The sequence below is a fragment of the Megascapheus bottae genome, chromosome X (assembly GCF_031878675.1).
Source record: "Megascapheus bottae isolate mThoBot1 chromosome X, mThoBot2.hap1, whole genome shotgun sequence".
Classification (NCBI taxonomy): Eukaryota; Metazoa; Chordata; class Mammalia; order Rodentia; family Geomyidae; genus Megascapheus; species Megascapheus bottae.
This window is the reverse complement of record NC_143547.1, coordinates 36,999,641-37,020,008: the sequence shown is the minus strand read 5'-3', so window position 1 is coordinate 37,020,008 and position 20,368 is coordinate 36,999,641. Positions and strand designations below refer to the sequence as shown.

The following is a 20,368-nucleotide window of genomic DNA, read 5'->3' as shown; positions in this document are numbered from 1 at the left end:
TTTGCTCAAGGCTAGTGCCCTGCCAAATGAGCCATAGTGCCCCATCGAGCTTTTTCTATGTATGTGGTACTGAAGAATTGAACCCAGGGCTTTGTGCATGCTAGATGAGCACTCTACCACTAGGCCTCGCTCCTGGCCTGCATTAAGGCTGTGGGTGAAACTCCAACTGTAGTACAAGGCCTGAGAGTGCAAACGGCTGAGGCTCCTGACCATTACGGCAATAATCGTAAGTGCAGGATTATGTTATGGGCTAGATTCTTTAATTCACTTGGGCAGTTACAAAGAGAAAATGAGCAGTCCAAGCCCGTTCACTGGTCAGCTCAAGTGACAATCTGAAACCCAAAGAACTTTCATGATGGCTCAGGCCCTTCTTGTCATAGCTGCAGGGTCATATTGCCACCAAATATACTCATTTAATTGTGTGGCCTTGCCAAGTTGTAATGAAAATTAATCTCAAGTTTTGACTAAATTCTCATGTATCTTTTTTTTTTTTTTACCAGAATGGGGTCCTAACTGGATGCTGGTGGCTCATGCTTGTAATCAGTCACTCAGGAAAAGGAGATCTGAAAAAGCCAGCCTGGGCAGGAAAGCCTGTGAGACTCTTATCTCCAATTAACCAGCAAAAAGCCGGAAGTGGAGCTGTAGCTCAAGTGGGAAAGTCCTAGCCTTGAGCAAAAGAAGCTCAGGGACAGTGCTCAGGCATGGCAATTAGTTCAGGTTCTTGATTACTCCCAGCTCTACGGATGGATTTCTTGGGCCCATTCCTGGTAACAGTTCTGTATCAGAGTCCTACCAAGAGATAAAGATGAGGCATGTATGGAGACACATGCCTGCAATCCCAGAACTCAAGAAACTGAAATAGGAGAATCATGAGTTTGAGGTCAGTCTAGATCAATGAGACACTACTGAGAGAGAGGGGAGAGTGGGAAGGTGGGAGAATCTATTGCCATTGGAATAGAGAGAGTTAAGTTTAAAGCACTACCTATTACAAGGGTTAGAATAATGAAAGATTGGCTAGTGAGTTGTAAAGATAGCACTAAAGAATATAAGATAGGGGACCAGGAGTTTGGCCTAGTGGTAGAGTGCTTGCGTAGCATGCACGAAGACCTGGGTTCGATTCCTCAGTACCACATACATAGAAAAAACTGGAAGTGATGCTCAAGTGGTAGAGCTCTAGCCTTGAGAAAGCCCAAGGACAGTGCTCAGGCAGTGAGTTGAGTTCCCAGGGACTGGAAAAATAGAAAGTATATAGGCTAGGAGCCAGGTGCTGCTGGCTCATGTCTATAACCCTAGCTACACAAGAGACTGACATGTGAGGATCGGAACTGAAAGCCAGTCCAGGCATGAAAGTCCATGGCATTCTTATTTTCAGGTAACCACAAAAACTCACAAGTGCAGCTATAGCTCAAGTGGTAGAGTGCTAGCCTTGAGGAAAAAAAAAAGCTCAGGGACAATGCCCAGGCCTGGAATTCAAGGCCCAATCTCAATTAATTAATTAAATAATTTAGGGTAGATGGGCTGGGAATGTGCCCTAGTGATAGAATGCTTACCTAGAATGCACAAAGCCCTGGGTTCAATTCCTTGGTACCACATACGCAGGAAAAAGTTGCAAATGGTGCTTTGGCTCAAGTGGTCGAGTGTTAGCCTTGAGAAAGGCCAAAGACAGTGCCCAGGCCCTGAGTTCAAGCCCCAGGACTGGCAATAAAAGATATAGGGTAGCAGATAAAAGGAGTAGTTGCCATCTTAGTCTGTGAGAGGCTGAGATGCTGAGATCCATTTCTTGTTGAAAGTCTTGGCTGTGGGTCATTGACCAACAAAATAGTCATTGTAATTAATGTTCCGCTGGTAGCACTAATTGGAAACTTACCATCTGGAAATGTGTCTACTGTGGCGCTAGGGAAAGCTGTTTACTGCTGATTGCTTCTGGCCCCAGTGGACTGAAGGAGCTGGACAGAGGAAAGCCAAGTATTGCAAGCTGCGGATGAACTCTGCTACAAAACTACTGACAGCAAATACTGCTGGGAGGGGAAAGGTAGGAGCCCCTGGAGGCTGCTGCTCACCAGCACTGCAGGAAGCAGGAAATGAGAAACGGTATCTGATGCCTGCAAATGCCAGGCAGGATGACCATGCCAACTGTGCCCAGGAATTAGGAAGATCCTTTCCCTTTTTCTTTTGTCTCCTGCTGCCCCCCACCGAGTCCTGGGGCCTGGGCATTGGGCATTGTCCTTGGGCTTTCTCAAGGCTTGCACTCTACCACTTGAGCCACAGCACCACTTCTGTCTTTTTCTATGTATGTGGTATTGTGGAGTTGAACCCAGGGCTTCGTGCATGCTAGACGAGTACTCTACCATTAGGCCATACGCTCGGCCCCCTTATTTTTATTTTTATTTTTAAGACATTTGAGATTGAATCCAGAGTCTCTCAGATGCTAGATAGGCACACTACGACATGTCATGTACTCAGTACTTTCTAGGGTTTGTTTATTTTGTCAGGTGTAGGGCTTGAACTCACAGGGCTTGGGTACTGTTTCCAAGCCATTTTTTTGGGGGGGGGCTCAGTCATGGGGCTTTAACTTTGGGCCTGTGTGTTGTCCCTGAGCTCTTCAGCTCAAGACTACTTCCCTATCCTTCGAGCCACAACCCTACTTCCCCTTTTCTAGAGGTTAATAGGAGATAAGAGTCTCACATTCTTTATCGCCCTAGCTGGCTTTGAACCGAGATCCTCAGATCTCAGCCTCCTGAGTAGCTAGGATTACAGGTGTGAGCCACTACACCCAGCTTGTCTCTGAGCCTTTTTGTGCTCAAGGCGACAGCACCACTTCTAGCTTTTTTTCCCACCTGTGTATGTAGTACCAAGGGATTGAACCCAGGACTTCATGCATGCTAGGCAAGCACTCTACCACTAGGCCATATTTCAAGCCCTCTTTTCTTTTTTCTTTTTGCTGGTCCTGGTGCAAACAGAGCCAGGGCACTGTCCCTGAGCCTCTATGTCCTCAAGGCTAGTGCTCTACCACTTGAGCAACAGCCACTTCTGGCTTTTTCTGAGTAGTTCGTTGGAGTTTATTCAAGTCCCACCACCACCACCACAACAAAAAAGTCTCATGGACTTTTCTGGCTCACTCCCCCACTTTTTTTTTGGTCGGTTATGGGGCTTGAACTCTGGGCCTGGGCCCTGTCCCTGAGCTCTTCAGCTCAATGCTACCTCCCTAACCTCTTGAGCCACAGCACTACTTTCAGTTTTCCAGTGGTTAATTGGAGTTTAAAGTCTTACAGGTTTGAGTGCCTGGGCCGCTTTGAACCGAGATCCTCAGATTTCAGCCTTCTGAGTAGCTAGAATTACAGGTGAGAGCCACTGTACCTGGCATCTGGCTGGCTTTGAACCATGATCCTCCACTATCAGCCTCCTGATTAGCTAGGATTTATAGTCATGAGCCACTGGCGCCCAGTAAACAAATCTCTCTTAAAATCAACTATTTGGGAGTTCAGTTAATCTGCAAGACCCCTTCACAGCTATAGTTAGATTTGGTTTTGAGTAAGTAGGAGAGGTATATATAAACCAGGGGCTGGTATTCTTGACCTAGGGTTTTTTGTTTTGATTTTTTTTTTTTGCTGGTCCTAGGTCTTGAATTCAGGGTCTGGGTGCTATCTCTGAGCTTCTTCCTTTCAAAGCTACTGCTTTACCACTTGAGCCACATCTCTATTTCCCATTCTTTTTTTTTGGTAATTTATTGGAAATAAGAGTATCATAGGGCTGGGAGCGTGGCCTAGTGGCAGAATGCTTGTATAGCATGCATAAAGCCCTAGGTTCTATTCTGTGGTACCACAGACACAGAAAAATCCAGAAGTGGTTCTGTGGCTCAAGTGGTAGAATGCTAGCCTTGAGAAAAACAAAACAAAATAGCTCAAGGACTATGCTCAGGCCCTGAGTTCAAGCCCCAGGACTGCCAAAAAAAAAAAAGCCCGGCATGGTGGCATAGATACTCACGAGGCTGGGATCTGAGGATCCCAGTTCAAAACCAGCCTGGGCATGAAAGTCTGTGAGACTCCTCAATTAACCATAAGAAAACTGGAAATGGAGCTGTGGCTCAAGTGGTAGAGCACTAGCCTTGAACTGAAGAGCTCAGGGACAGGGCCCAGGCTCATAGTTCATGTACCATGACAAATAACAACAAAGAAGAGTGCCCTGTAGACTTTCTTGCCTGGGCTGGCATCTAACTGTGATCCTCAGATCTCAGCATGCTGAGTAGATAGAATTACAGATAGGAGCCAGCAGGGCATGGATTTGATGCAGGATTTAAATTTCTGTCTGCTCTAAGGAAGGTGACTTTCAGCATCTTCAATGAATTTAGCATTAACCTGAATTAGACAGAAATTACAAGAAAACTCTAAACTATCTCTCTCTTCCCTCCCCCCCCCCAGTCCTGGGTCTTGAACTCAGGGCCTGGAAACTGTCCCTGAGCATCTTTTGCTCAAGGCTAACACTCTACTATATGAGCCACAGTGCTACTTCCTGCTTTTTCTGTTTGTGTGGTACTGAGAAATCAAACCCAGGGCTTCATTCATATTAGGCAAGCACTCTACCACTGAGACACATTCCTACCAGCCTGTGAGATTATCTCCAGCTAAACACCAAAAATAAAGCCAGAAATAGAGGTATGGCTCAAGAGTTAGAGCACTAGCCTTGAGAAAAGAAAGGAAGAAAGGAAGGGAACAAGGAAAGAGAGAGAGAGAGAGAGAGAGAGAGAGAGAGAGAGAGAGAGAGAGAGAGAGAGAGAGAGAGGAAGAAGAAGAAGAAGAAGAAGAAGAAGAAGAAGAAGAAGAAGAAGAAGAAGAAGAAGAAGGGAGGGAGGGAGGGAGGGAGGGAGAGAGAGAGAGGAGAGAGAGAGGAGAGAGACAGAGAATAGCTGAGGGACAACACACAGATCATGAGTTCAAGCCCCAGGACTAGTCCTAGGGGTCCTAGGACCATTTAAATGAGTCCAGCACAGGGCTAGGAGTTTGGCCTAGTGGTAGAGTGCTTTCCTAGCATGCACTAAGCCCTGGGTTTGTTTCCTTGGTACCACATACACAGAAAAAGCTGGAAGTGGCACTGTTGCTCAAGGGGTAGGGTAGTGGCCTTGAGCTAGGACAATGCTCAGGATGAGTTCAAGTCCCATAACTGAAAAAGAAAACCAGTGCTAAATACACAAATAATATCACACACGTGCACGTACACACCACACACCTGCAGACAGATAGACTCCATGATACTCTTTCATACCAAATATTTTCTCACAATCCCCATAAACAAGGCACCAGATTTCAGCCACTCCTCAAATCATAAACACACAGCATCATCCCCACCCACACTACCCAACAAAGTTCACTCAGTTAGAAAAGCCCACTTGGTTACACACAGCCAGATATGCTGTTGCAATCTCACACAGTGATGTGCAGTTAGAATGACACACAACATCCCACACCTCATCCAAATGATCAATTGTCTCTTTGTTTGTCTCTGTGTCTCTCACACATGTATACTCCAGGGGACTGGTAGGCTGTGGAAACCTTGGAAGTGGTCCAGAGAAGGACCTGCGCTGTCTCACACCCGTTGTGTGAAGCAGAGCCTGACTCTGTACAGTGAGGACAGACTATTGGCCTGGCCACAGCGACCCACTTCATCCACAGAATTTCCCCATATAAAGTGATCAGCTGTGTCAATTTGCCGAAAAAATGACTTTTTGAAAATTGGGGGGTGGGGAATCAGCCATGGGGCTTGAACTCAGAGCGTGAGCAATGTCCCTGAGCTTTTTTGCTCCAGGCTAGTGCTCTACCACTTTAAGCCAAAGCTCCACTTCTGGTTTTCTGGTGGTTAATTGGAGTCTCATGGGGATTTTTCTGCCATGGCTTGAAACCCCGATACTCAGATCTCAGCCTCCTGAGTAGCTAAGATTACAAGCGTGAGCAGTCTGTGACTGGCTCGGTCAAGGTTAGTGCTCTGCCACTTGAGCCACAGCACCACTTCCAGCTTGTGGTACCAAGGGATCGAATCCAGGCCTTTATGCATGTGAGGCACGCACTCTACCACTAGGACCTAGCACACACTCCCCGCCCAGGATGTGATTATTATTTTTTTTTTGTCGGTCGTGGGACTTGAACTCTGGGCCTGGGCTCTTCAGCTCAAGGCTACCGCCCTACCCCTCAAGCCACAGCCCCACTTCCGGTTTTCTAGTGCTTAATTGGAGATAAGAGTTTTTTTTTTTTTTTGCCAGTCCTGGGCTTGGGCTCAGGGCCTGAGCACTGTCCTTGGGTTTTCTCAAGGCTGACACTCTACCACTTGAGTCATAGCACCACTTCTGGCTTTTTTTGTCTATGTACATGGTACCGAAGAATCGAACCCGGGTCTTTGTGCATGCTAGGCAAGCACTCTACCACTAGGCCAAACTCCCAGCCCTGGAGATAAGAGTTTCACGGACTTTAGTGCCTGGGCTGGCTTTGAACTTCGATCCTCAGAGCTCAGCCTCCTGAGTAGCTAGGATTACAGGCATGAGCCACCATGGCCAGTTAAGAAATGAAAATTTTAATCTAGTTTGAACACTATCTAGAAATGGAGTTTGTTTTATGATTGGGTGTATTGATACATTTTATCTAAAGGGAAGACTAGACAGACATTAAGGCTGTAGTTGTAAAATAAGATAAACATATGCCACCTGTTCACTTCAGTAAGTACAGAGGTTGGGCAATCTTGTTTATTTAGATATGGTTATGGAATGGTCTCCATTTGTCTTGGTCTATCTTTTCACAGAGCGAGCTTGTCTGATTGTATTGACATCCTGTGAAACTGTTCCTGTCCATCAGAGAGGACACCAAAGCTTGCTGTGAGTACAACACTTGCTCCCACAGGTCAGGGCTTCCTGTAGCCTTTCTGAATAGATATTGTGAGATCATCTATCAGAAAGTGGCAAGCTGGGCATGTTGGCTCAGTGCTACAGCACTTGCCTAGTATGCATGACACCCTGGGTTGAATCTCCAGCATAACCAAACAGACAAAAATGGGAGTTTGGCCTAGTGGTAGAGTGCTTGCCTAGCATGCACGAAGACCTTGGTTCGATTCCTCGGTCCCACATACATAGAAAAAAGCTGGAAGTGATGCTGTGGCTCAAGTGGTAGGGCTCTAGCCTTGAGAAAGCCCAAGAAGAGTGCTCAGGCCCTGAGTTCAAGCCCTAGGACCAGTAAAAAAAATAGGTAGTGTCAACACCTCTCTAGTGCAAACCCCTTCCCTTCCCTCCCTGCATACTTTTTTTCCCCCTATACCTATTCTGGGGCTTGAACTTTGGCCCTGGGCACTGTCCTTGGGCTTTCTTAAGGCTAGTGCTCTACCACTTGAGCCACAGCACCACTTCTAGTTTTTTCTTTGTATGTGGTACCAAAAAATCAAACCTGGGTCTTCGTGTATGCTAGGCAAGCACGCTACCACTAGGCAACATTCCTGGCCCCCGAGCTTCCTTTTTAGCTCATCACTAGTGTTCTACCCCTTTAGCCACACTTCTAACTTTTTTTCTGAGTAGTTTCAAGGACTTTCCTTTCCTTGCCTGACTTCAAACTGCAATCCTCAAATCTCTGAGTAGCTAGAATTACAGACGGTGATTTTAATGAATCTTGATTATTACAGAGGTAATATCCAATAGACAGGAGTTTCTTAATGCTTACAGTTAATCTCCATACCATGTTCTCTTGTATTTTCATGTTGTTTCTTCTCCTCCTCCCTCCTCCTCCTCCCACTCCTCTCCCCTCCTCCTCCTACTTCTTGCCAGTTCTGGAGCTTGAACTCAGAGCCTGGACACTCTTTGGAAACTTTTTGCTCAAAGCTAGCACTCTGCCATTTGAGCCACAGCACCACTTCCGGCCTTTTCTATGTATGTGGTACCAAGGAATCAAACCTTGGTCTTTGTGAGTGCTAGGCAATCACTCTATCACTAGGCTACACTCCTGGCCCTTCTCATATATTTTTTTGCTAGTCCTGGAGCTTGAACTCAGGGCCTAGGCACTGTCCCTGAGCTTCTTTTGCTCAAGGGTAGCACTCTGCCCATTGAGGCACAGCACCATTTCTGTTTATGTGGAACCAAGAAATCAAATCCAGTGATTCATGCATGCTAGGCAAGCCCTCTACCACTAACGTCTCTTTACATTTCTTTTTGTCTGAGACCAAGATTTACAATCATTATCTGATGCTTGTTTTTGTTTATTGACTGGCACTCTACAACCTGAGCCACATCTCTAATCACAATAGTTCATTTTTTCACATAGTGTATATTGAACGTAATGACTACATTTGCTTTTTCTTTCTGAGGAGTTTGACTTTTTTGTTGGTTTTGCCAGTTCTGGGGCTTGACCTTAAAGCCTAAGCACTGTGCTTGGGCTTACTCAAGTCTAGAGCTCTACCCCTTGAGCCACAGCATTGCTTCTGGCTTTTTCTGTGTATATGGTACAGAGGAATCAAACCTGAGCCTTCATGCATGCTAGGCAAGCACTCTACCACTAGGCTAAACTCCCAGACCCTTATAGTTATTTTTTTGCCAGTCCTGGGGCTTGAATTTAGGGCCTTGCTTGAACTTTTCTCAAGGCTAGAGCTCTACCACTTGAGCCACAGCACCACTTCCAGGTTTTTTCTATGTATGACCTACCAAGGAACTGAACCCAGGCATTCGTGATTAATAAACACTCTACCACTAGGCCAAACTCCAAGCCCCCTTATAGTTATTTTCAAGTTAAAGAAGATATTGCCAAGTACTGGTGGCTCACACCTGTAATCCTAGCTGAGGAGGCTGAGATCTGAAGATTGCTTTTCAAAGCCAGGCCAGGCATGAAAGTTCTTGAGACTCATCTCTAATTAACCAGCAGAAACCAGAAGTAGTTCTCTGGCTCAAGTGGTAGAGGGCTAGCCTTGAGCTGAAGTGCTCAAGGACAGTGCCCAGGCCCAGAGTTCAAGCCCTATGACTAGCACATGCATGCACACACACACACACACACATTTTTTTTCCTGTTAATGGCAGCTCATGCCTGTAATCCTAGCTACTCAGGAGGCCGAGATTTGAGGATTTCATATTGAAGCCAGCCTGGAGAAGGAAAGTCTGTGATTCTCTCTTTTTTTTTTTGCCAATCTTGGGCTTGAGCTCAGGGCCTGAGCTCTGTCCTTGGACTTTCTCAAGGCTAGACTTCTACCACTTGAGCCCCAGCACCACTTCCGGCTTTTTTCTATGTATGTGGTACTGAGGAATCTTTGTGCATGCTAGGCAAGCACTCTACCACTAGGCCAAACTCCCGGCCCCTGTGATTCTCTTATCTCTAATTACCAAAAAAGCCCAAGTGCTCTTCCCACGTTGCATGCTTGTGTTCTCCTATACCTCACCAACACCAGCTCATCGTCCCCAGCTGTGCAGGGTGCTCTTCATATATGTCCTTTTCCATAGTGAACCATCGAGCAATTTTAAGCCAAGCTCTTAGTATGTTTCATCAGTTCTTTTCTGTGTATGTGGTACTAAGGAATCGAACCCAGGGCTTCTTGCATGCTAGGCAAGCACTCTACCACTAAGGCGCATTTCCATCCCCCTCTTTACTATGTTGAACAGGCTAGTTTAGAAATCCTGGGCTCAGCTCAAGTGGGCAGCTAGGACTATAGGTGGTTACTACATGTAGCAATTGCAACAGGTCTCACATCTAACTCAAAATGTTTATATGCAATTAAAACATTTTCACTATTTAAAAATGCTATGCAACTTACATGTTACTGGACAATGGAAGTTTAAGATGTTTTGTATATTGTACCCAAGACATGTTTTTGGTCAGTAGCGGGGCTTGAACTCTGGGCCTGGACACCGTGCCACTTCCCATTTTTCTGGTGATTAATTAGTTTTTGTTTTGTTTTTGTTTGGTCCGGGGTGCTGTCCCTGAGATCCTTTTGCTCAAGGCTAGGGCTCTACCAATTGAGCCAGAGCTTCACTTCTGGCTTTTTCTGTGATTAATTGGAGATAAGAGTCTCATGGGGGGCCGGGAGTGTGGCCTTTAGTGGTAGAGTGCTTGCCTAGTATGCATGAAGACCTGGACTCGATTCCTTGGTACCACATAGAAAGAAAAAGCTGAAGTTGTGCTGTGGCTCAAGGATAGTGCTCAGGGCTTGAGTTCAAGTCCCAGGAGTGGCCAAAATAAAAGTTTCTCATGGGCTGGAAGCGTGGCCCAATGGTAGACGTTGCATAACATACATGAAGCCCTGGGCTGGATTCCTCTGTACCACATACACAGAAAAAGCCAGAAGTGGTGCTGTAGCTCAAGTGGTAGTACACTAGCCTTGAGAAAGTCCACGGACAGCGTCCAGGCCCTATGTAACTAGGTATATAGGAATGAGCCACTGGCTCCAGAATTGTTTTTATAAGTAACTTGTGTGTGTGTATACACGAGTCCTGGGGCTTGAACTCAGGATCTAGGCCATGTCTCTGAGCTCCCTCTCCACTATTAAGGCTAGTCTTAGTGTACCAGAGGTCCACTGGTTAATTGGAGATTAAGAATTCCAGATTTTCGCTGGCCACTGGTGGCTCAGACCCGGAATTCAAGCCCTGCAACTGCCAACAAAAGGAGTTTCAGACTTGCCCAACCAGTTTCCTGAGTAGCTGGGAGTACAAGCATGAGCCTTTTTCCTTTTTTTTGTCAGTGCTCAGGGCCTTAGAACTGTCCCTGGGCTTTCTCAAGGCTAGAGCTTCACCACTTGAGCCACAGCACCATTTCTGGCTTTTTTTCTATGTATGTGGTACTGAGGAATTGAATGCGGGCCTTTGTGCATGCTAGGCAAGCAAGCACTCTACCACTAGGCCAAACTCCCAGCCCAATAAACACCTGCTTTTTTAAACCTCAACTCAAACCCAGCTTTAAGAATTGGGCTCAATCACTGGGCATGGTGCCTCACGCCCGTAATCCTAGCTACACAGGAGGCTGAGATCTGAGGATCACAGTTCAAAGCCAGCCTGGGCACTAAAGTCCAGGAGATTCTAATCTCCCACTTTGTGCCATGGGCCACAGGAAAATCTTTGAGTTAGATACCTCAGTAAGAAAGACCACACAAATCAAGCAGCGCAAGAACCACTGGGGTTGTTTTTCTAACTAAACTTTTATTAAATTATTATTTTTTGTTGTTGTTGAAGGCAGGAACCATCAAAATCTGTAAGTAGATCAGCTTTTAAGTGCTGAATGGAGTAAAAAGCACAAGAGACTCACTGGGTGATCGATGGACACTCAGACTAGCAGACAGGCAGGCAGATGACAAGAGGAACAGACAAAACAAAAACTGTAGAGCTAGTCAACTCTTTTGCTCACTAAAACTCAGTATGGATGGAGATGAACTAAAATATTAACAGAAGCAACTATACTTATAAAGGCTCAACCAAATAAAATCCTTGAGTGAACTCAAGGTTTTTTAACCTGCTAATTTATAACCCCTTGGGCAAGCTGAAGCTTGGTTCTTGGTGACCAGTCATAGCCCCCAAGCTGAGATAAAGCATTACAAATCATTTTCTTTATCAAAAAAGATCCTCCCCCCCAATTCCTGCCAACCTCTCTGTGGGGAAACTGCCTTTATAAGGAAGAAGTTGAACCAGAGGTGGAGGTGGGTGGGTAAGCTGGAATGGCAGAGATGATTTTTTTTTCCTGGAGAAGTTCATTTGCATCTTCTCCACATGTGTAGGATCTGCTTTGTTTATTACAGTTTGAAAAAAACTCCAATGTGAAAAGTGAGTTATGAAGAGTGCTCTTTATTTGAAACCTCCACAACACAGACGCCAATCTTGTCTCGCATTGAATCATTAGCTGTGCACATCAACACATTCCAAGCACAAATTAAGAAATGCAAACAGAACAAAAAAATATATATATATATAATTTTTCCCCTATCCAAAGGTTTCAAGTCTCAATGCAGCAAATCCTTCTGAACACAGAATCTGAGGAGCACACTGTTCAAACAGTTGGGACAAACAGGTCCCTGCAAAGGCTGCCGCCTTTTATTTTTTTTTAAACACATGGGGTGGGGACCATGGATGGCATGGAAAGGGTAGAGGTGAGCAAAGGGGATGAGGGAAGGAAAGAGAATGAGCAGAAGGGAAACAGGTATGCGCTGGAGAAGATGGGGCAGCTGGGAGACACATGATGGTGAGTTTGTGGATTTCATTTATTGGTTTTTGACATTTTCTTTCTGGTTCTTTTTAAACATCCCCCCCCCTCCCCAGGTCCAACAATGGTAGAAAAACCCCACAGAATTGGGCAGTGCCGTTTAGGCCAGCCCAAAGCCTTCAGAGCACTCTTGGATGGCCAGTAGTAGCATGTGGCGGAGCTTCTCAAAGCTCTCATAGGCAGGCAGGTCCAGCTGATTAAAACTAGGAAAAGAAGAAAGATCGGTCCATGAGAAGAGATAACAAGTAGATTCCCCATTGCTCTCATGGCACCCAATGGCCCATCCTTGCGTAAGGCTGACTCTTGATTTTTCTTTTTTTTCCTTAGTGGGTCATGGGACTTGAACTCCGGGTCTGGGCGCTGTTCCGGAGCTCTTCAGCTCAAGGCTACTGCCCTACCCATTGAGCAACAGCACTACTTCCCCTTTTCTAGTGATTAATTGTAGATAAACAGTCTCAAGGTCTTTATTGGACAGGCTGGCTTTGAACTGCGACCCTCAGATCTCAGTCTCCTGAGTGGCTAGGATTGCAGGCATGAGTCTCCGTGCCTGGCTGATTTTTTCTTCTTTTTAGCCTGTTGTATTTTATTTTTTTGGTGCCCATCCTGGACCTTGAACTCAGGTCCTGGCTTCTATCCCTGAGCTACCACTCTACCACTTAAGCCTTATCTAATCTCTTCTGGCTTTTTGGTGGTTAACTGGAGATAAGAAGCCTCATGAATTTTCCTTTTGGGGCTGGCTTTGAATTATGATCTTCAGATCTGTCTCCTGAATAGCTAGGATTACATGTGTGAGCCTCCAGCATCCAGCTCTGCCATACTTTTTATTTTTTTAAATACTAGCCCCTAGGCATGATATCTGGTCATGTAGCACCTTAAAGTATAGGTGCTACAAGTATAAGCTAAGCTCTTCCTCTTCTCAAATGTCACCTTCTCAATAGAACCCCCAAACAACACTAGTCAACGTGGAGTACTGAGCCAGATTTTATTCCTCACCTTGGGTAGAGACCTAGAAGCACCAGCAGTTCTGCAAGCTCAATATAAACATTGAAAAGGAGAAAACAAATGCTTCCCCTCCCTTACCATGTATGAGCAGAAGGTAGGCGATCTGTGGACCTGTCATCTCGATGGATCTGAAACTTTTGAATGCCATTCATGCCTTCTAGGGCAGCAAAGCCTTGCAGGGGTACCTTGGAAGTACCCGTGACAAATTGGAGGAACTTGGCACGGTCAGCTTGGTCAAAAGAACGCAACGCCCTCCAGAACCACTGGATCTGGAAGGATGGACACAAGAAGCCGGGGTAAGGAAGACATCATGAAGAGTGGGAAACACGGTTCCCTTTGTAATCTATTGGTAAGTTGCACTACAGGATGGGCAAAAGAATCAGCAACAGCTGAGACTAAGTAGAATTAGATCACCTGTAATATAAACAAGCACTTCATTGGCTCAGAAGTATATGCATGGAGTTAGTTGTAGGCAACAGGTTACCTGAATAGAGTTGGACTGATACTTGTGGTACTCAGTGTTGGATTTCAGATCATCAATGTCAATGGTGGGCAGTCCTGATATGAGCAGCTCTAATTCCTGCTCAGTGAATATGGAAATGAGGCGCTTTGGAATGATCTCATAGAAGCCTTCCAAGAAAGCTGCCAGCTGTTTTCGGATGGCTCCTGGAAAGAGAATCAAACCATATGACTTCTGAATACGCACAATGGCTAGAGGTCAGAGATCTCTAATTTGAATTCTGATGCTGCTAGGAGTCCATTTCTGGCAGCTGAAAGGGGATGAAATTATGTATTTTTGGTCAGGTGTTTTGACTTTGTTGGTTTGTGGGTGCTAGTCCTGGGGGCTAGAACTCAAGAGCCTTAGGTGAGCTTCCTTTGTTCAAAGCTAGCACTCCACCACCTGAGTCACAGTGCCACTTCTGGCATTTTTGGTAGTTTTAGTGGAGATGATGCCCAGGCTGGCTTTGAACCAAAATCCTCAGATCTCAGCCTCCCGAGCAGCTAGGATTCACTGGTGCCTGACTGAAGACTTTAACATAGAAATAAGAGCAAAGGGTAAGAGCAACAGGATTGGAACTGTAGCTCAATTGGTAGAGTGCCAGACCATGAGTAAACTGTCAGGTACTGAGTTAAAGTTCCAGTCTTGGGCCAAAAAGAAAAAGTGAAAAAAGAAATGAATGAGGTCCCAACTTTTCTCAAAAAGGACATTTTTCATACCTGTCATTCTCATCTGGCATACCAAGTGTACATATTCCTTCTTATTCTCCTCTGTTACCAAGATGTTTGCCCCATTGGGTTTGAGGTCACGAACTTCACAGACTCCGAACTCTTGGACCTAGAAGATCCCAAATACCATACATATCAGGATTGACCTAGGACGCAAATAATTGGAGAGGATACCCTAAACTCTGTCATGTCCTGGACAGGGAGATGAGGTAAGTCCATAGCAATGTATGGCTGTCTTTAATGTTCATAGATAGCTCCATAAACAGGGAAAGGCTGAGAGGGAGGAATAAAGAACAAACATTTTGGCCTAGAATACATAAAGAAGATGGAGAAGCAGCTGTAAACTATAAATAGGGCTGGGCAAAAGTGGCCCATTCCTGTCATCCTAGCTATTCGGGAAACTGAAATCTGAGGATTGAGGTTCAGAAAAGTCAGTGAAACTATCTCCTTAAACTACCAAAACTGTGGAAGCAGAGCTGTGACTCAGTGGTAGAGTGCCAGCCCAGAGCGGAAAAGGTTAAGGGTTGGTACCCAGTGATTTCAAGCCCCAGAACGAGTGTGGGCATGTGTACATGCATGTGTATGTGTGTGCGCATGCGCACATACACACAGAGGCATTCCTTTCTTTTTTTCCTTTTGGGCCAGTACTAGGGGATGGGGAGAGGCTTTAACTCTGGGCCTGAGCACTCAAGGCTAGCTCTCTATCACTTTAGCTACAGCTCCACTTTCAGCCTTTTGGTGATTAATTGGAGATAAGAGGTTCAGATATTCCTGTCTGGCCTGGGCTGTCTTTGACCACAATCCTCAAATCTCAGCCTTCTGAGTTGCTAAAATTACAGGCACGAGCCACTGGTACAAATACAATCTGTATGGAAAAATAATTTGAGGGAAGAAGAGTAGTCACAATTTTTCTCTTATAATGTGTTACTTTCAACAATGAAGACATATGCAACTGGCACATTTTAATTGGTTTAGCTAATAGCCTGAATTCTTTTTTAAAGCAATTGTTTGTGGTACCTTTCCCGTCCAGACATTCACTGCTCTGATAAGAATACAGGACATGGGACTTGAAGAAGTCAAAGTGCTTCCTTAATATTGTGACATTAACCAGTGTCTGTTCCAAGGACCTTTAGAGATGCCTACCTCAGTACTGAAGGTGAGATCGTAGCCGAGGGTGGAGACATCATTTTCGAGCAGATAAACCAGGCCTTGGTAAAAATGGTAATCTTCACTTTCCATATCTGTATATCTAGGAAAACATAATTAGATAGGATCATTGGTGGAGGGAGTTGTAGTACAGGAATGGGAGACAAGAAAAGCATGACACTTCACAAGCTCAGGACTGTGGGCAATATGTTCCTTACCTGACAGATTTGCCCAAGATGTGTTTATAGAAGGACCGAGTAAAGTAGCACTCTAGGAGGCGGTTGTCATATACAGCTTTGGCTACTATGCGCCCAACAAATTTGAAGTAGCTGAGGTGGTTGGGGTTGCAGTGGGAAGATGGGTTGATGGTGTAGGTGACTCGATCACCAGGTGAGGTACGGAACAAGGCATACATAGGGTTAAACATCTCTCTCGAGATGATCATATACCACTCCCGCAGGAGGCCGCCAGCATCCTGACCTTCTTCTCCTTCAAACACTATATACCTGTATTAAGACAGCAGAAACAGGAGGGCTGTGCAGAAAGCCCAGGACAAATCTAAGCATTTGTGTGGCAACACATGAGTGAGGGAGTCTGAGAAGCAGACTTTGGCGAATGTGATGTGAGATATAAAGTGAACACAGTGCTGGAGAGCTCAGGGAGGACACTCTGACCTCTTGTGTGATCACATGGCTCAGACTCCAAGAAGTCTTGTCTCATCAGTTGCAGTAATACTTGTTATTACCAACTGCCAATCTCCTCTAGGTGGTTTCAAAACCATCATTTAGCAGTTGCCCATTGGGTAGGGCAACTCATGTATGTACATAGTCTCCCCCAATCTAGGCCAACATTTGTTTAGGTTTCCAAGTCTGAGTGTAATAACAAGAGCACTTATCATGAAACCTTCAGGGGTAACCTTATAAATACCAGAGACTTTTCCTGGCTGCCTAGAACTTGAGTAACCCAGGCAGAACTGGCCAGTAAGCCAGGCCCGTAAGTTAGAAGACAAATCAGTGAGATTAATGAAGCCAAACAGCTATTGGGGAGTATAGCAACTGCTAAAACTGCTCTAAATTTGAGGTCTGAGCAGGCCACTGCTACTATATAGAAGTTGTTCTGTCCTAGCCAGACTTGTCAGTTCTCTTACAATCGATTCTTCATTTCTTCAGGGGATTTGCGATGCAGCTCCCGATAGGAGTCTTCAAAGACATGGTCTCGGCGGACATGCACAGCCATGTCTTCTTTACGGAGCCCTTCATCCAAACGCTCCAGCTCTTGGCGGAAATACCTTACGAGATAAAAAAGTAGGATTGGGAAATGGCAGAGCAAGGTTCTGTGCATCTGATAAGACCCACAATGACAAAATTCTACCTTCTAAACACTTTAGTTTCTACTTCTGACCAACACAAATGCTTGTCTTTTCAGTATGCCAGTCCCAGGGCCTGAATTATCTCTAAGCTGCTGCATGATCATCATCACCATCATGATCATCATCATGATCATCTTTTTTTCTTTTGCTCAAAACTAATATTCTACAACTTGAGACACAACTCTGCTTTCAGCATTTTTAAAGTAGTTTATTGGAGATAGGAGTCTCACAAATGTTCCTGCCTGGGCTGGCTTTAAACTGTGATTGGATCTTCAGGTGCCAGCGCGCCCTACTAGTTTTTCTGCCTTTACTGAGGAATAGCCCCCAGATATTGCGGCATGGATCTTCTTCAATAAGCAGGTAAGTGCATGTATGGGAATTATTCCAGGGGTGGTGTGGAAGTCCTTCTGAGCACAGCTATAAATTCACCACGGTCATCTTATCACACCAAAGGATGGAATGGGACTTTAGAAAACCACACGATTCAACAGAAAACAACCACATAGCTGTGATTTAGCTAATGAAGACTTGTGTGAGAGCGACTCTGTGTGTGTGTGTGTGTACGCATGCGCATACGTGTGCGCACAGACTGTTAGTGGCACAGGTAAGTCTCATCTTTCTCCACTAAGCACCATTCCACCTGATGTTACCAAGAAAAAGTTTTGGTCTCTGAAGCAACTACGGATATCATGTGGGGAACACCCATACCCCCCTCCATCCAGGCACATACTTGCGCTTGACATCAAAGTCAAGGACACGAATGTAATCTACTAGGACAGCAAAAGGCCCATCAGCAAGGTGGGTGGTGGACTGTCGTAGAATCTGGTTTAACACAGTGCGGTGAGTCTCTGAGGGGGGGAACAAAGGACAGCAAAAATCAACAGCGTATCATGGAAGCTGGAAGGCTGCCAAGAAGACAGCCTGCCACCTAGCAACTCCTCTCTTCTTCCTTTTTGGGGCACATTATAAGAACCAGCCAAAGGTAAGTTTAGCCCTGAAGTGCACATGCAGATGAATATGATTATTTCTACCACACCAGCTTCCCATGGTCTCAGGATGAAGTCAAAACTGCTTATGGTGGCACACAAGGCCTTCTGAAATAGACCCTAGGCTATGTACTTCATGAGGCTCACTGTGTACATCACATGCACACGCGCACATTCCCATTGTGCTGGATCAGCTAAGGATAAAATGTGAAGTAACCCTGAATCTAGGATACTGAGAGGTCCCTGTACCTGCAAAGCGAAGGAACTTCTGTGTGTCGGGAGGCAGGCTTGAGGAGATGTGCATAGAGGAGGGTTCCCGGGAGAAGAATGGGTCAAGGGAGGAAGGCGTGGCTGGGGTTAAAGGGGCAGGGGAGAGTGGAGGCGGCTCATCCTTGATGTGTGCCAGCTGGCTCTCACGGGTGTCTCGGACAGGAGGCTTGCTCTCCCGCTCTGTGGCATGGACCAAAAAGAAGGCCTCGACAGCAGGCTGTAGCACTGTAGGAGTGGAGGGGAAAGCAATAACAAGAAAGTGGCACTTTACTTGATACACTTGAACATACAAACCCTTCGGCTTCTCTAAACCAATCGCAACAATACAATATGGAAGAAATAATGTAGGACTTTCAATACAATGGTAGAGGAGGTCAGCACTTCCTTCAAAGCCAGAGAAAAGCAGGATAGACTGCCACATACACCGATTTCCCCGATTTGGTAAGCAAAACACTCCAGTTACTAAGAGAAGAAGGAATCATTTTCAGGATACTAAGGATCAGAGACTTGAACTCTTTTTATAGACAGAGGGGGAAGGATCAAACTTGGAAGAAAGAAAAATTAGGTTGTATGGTAGAGCAGAACAGCAGGGGCTTGGGGCTAGCAGTCAATGTCTCACCTAGCACCGCATGCTGATCGTGGGATTCCTCCAGTTCCTTTAAACATTCCCCTAGCATGTCCCAGAGCTCATCCAGGCTCAGCTGCTCACTGAGCAGGGGTAATTCAGGGGGTCTCTCCTCTTTCTCTTTTTCTCCATGTGATGGTCCATCTGAGGCTATTGGGAACACAGAAGACAGAGTTAGAAAGCCTTCAAGGTGTCTTTCCCAAACTGAAGAGTTTTTTCCCCCCCATACCAAGTGGACCAGTAACTGCATAGATCTATCTGCTGGACCCATTGGCCACTGGGTATTATTCACTAAGCAAATATCTAGGGGTAAGGTCTAGTTCTGCATGGTATCAAATCTGGATGCCCTTTAGTAACAAATTTGGTTCCTTAGTTACACTATCCGTGTTAAGTGTACTAGCCATGTTTTAAGTGCTCAGTGCCCAAAATATGGCCATTGGTCACTTAAATCTATGCTAGTTCAATTAACACAGTAACTCATAGGAAATCTGTACACACAGAAACTAGGGCATCCAGTAGCCAAGCAGCAAGACAGACTACACCTATATTCTGGGTAAGAGAGAAGCAGTGCTTCCTCACCTGCCCTTTGTACCACTGTTACCATACTCCTGCCTTGTGCAGGCTTCTTCTGGACCTTTATTTTTCATTATCTACCCAAATCCTGACTATTCCTCACGGTCTGACAGAACTAGGTCTGGATCTTGGCTCTGGCATTTGCAGATGGTTTGACCTTGAGTTAGAAAATCAAGGATCGTAGCCGGGCATGGTTGCTCACGCCTGTAGCTACCCAGGAGCCTGAGATCGGAGAATCATGGTTCAAAGCCAACCCAGGCACTGGAGACCCTTATCTCCAAGTAAGCACTAGAAAACAGGAAGTGGTCCTGTGCCTCAAGAGGTATGGCGGTAGCCTTGAGCTGAAGTGCTCAGGGAGAGTGCCCAGGCCCAGATTCTAAGCCCCACCAAAAACAAAAACAAAACAAAAAAACAAAACTAAGGATCTTAATTCAATCAAAGCCATGCCAAGCAGGAAGACTCTTCTTATCTCCAATTAATCACCAGAAAACTGGAAGTAGAGCTGTGGCTCAAGAGTGCTGGGGCTTAAAGTTCGGCCTAATGGTAGAGTGCTTGCCTAGCATGCACGATGCCCTGGGTTCCATTTCGTTGTACCATACACAAAAAAGCTGGAAGTAGTGTTGTGGCTCAAGTGGTACAGCACTAGCCTCGAGAAAACTCAAGGACAGTGCTCAGGCCCTGAATTCAAGGCGCAGGAGTGACCAAAAAAATGGTAGAGCGTGCTAATATTGAGCAAAAGCTTAGGGACAGTACCCAGGCTCTAATGCAAGCCCCATTACTGTTAAAAAAGAAAACTAAAAGAGATGAATACAGAACATGGGATCCATGTAAAGTTCAGATGAACAGTGACTCAATATAGCATTTAAAAGTGATGAGAAATGAGTCCAAGGGGTACCCAAAGTCATTCTGTGCACAGATGATCTTGAGAAAAGCCACTGACAATAGCATTTTATCATGTGCTAGGTACTTTGCCAATCAC

The 20,368-nt window shown here is 45.5% G+C and overlaps 1 protein-coding gene across 13 annotated transcripts in view; it reads right to left on the bottom strand.

The window, feature by feature from the left end:
• Positions 1–11,759: 11,759 nt before the first annotated feature.
• The window catches only part of Huwe1 (HECT, UBA and WWE domain containing E3 ubiquitin protein ligase 1), a 168,241-nt gene continuing 159,632 nt past the window's right edge, over positions 11,760–20,368 (bottom strand). For all 13 annotated transcript variants that reach the window (XM_090326994.1, XM_090326999.1, XM_090327002.1 and 10 more), the window contains 10 exons: positions 18,811–18,966; positions 18,171–18,416; positions 17,666–17,783; positions 16,714–16,854; positions 15,785–16,072; positions 15,564–15,669; positions 14,412–14,529; positions 13,678–13,859; positions 13,272–13,462; positions 11,760–12,394 (listed from right to left, as the gene is read on the bottom strand). In XM_090326994.1, coding sequence (XP_090183120.1) covers positions 12,292–12,394; positions 13,272–13,462; positions 13,678–13,859; positions 14,412–14,529; positions 15,564–15,669; positions 15,785–16,072; positions 16,714–16,854; positions 17,666–17,783; positions 18,171–18,416; positions 18,811–18,966 — 1,649 coding nt within the window. In that variant the 3' untranslated portion in view covers positions 11,760–12,291. The remainder of the gene's footprint in view (positions 12,395–13,271; positions 13,463–13,677; positions 13,860–14,411; positions 14,530–15,563; positions 15,670–15,784; positions 16,073–16,713; positions 16,855–17,665; positions 17,784–18,170; positions 18,417–18,810; positions 18,967–20,368) is intronic.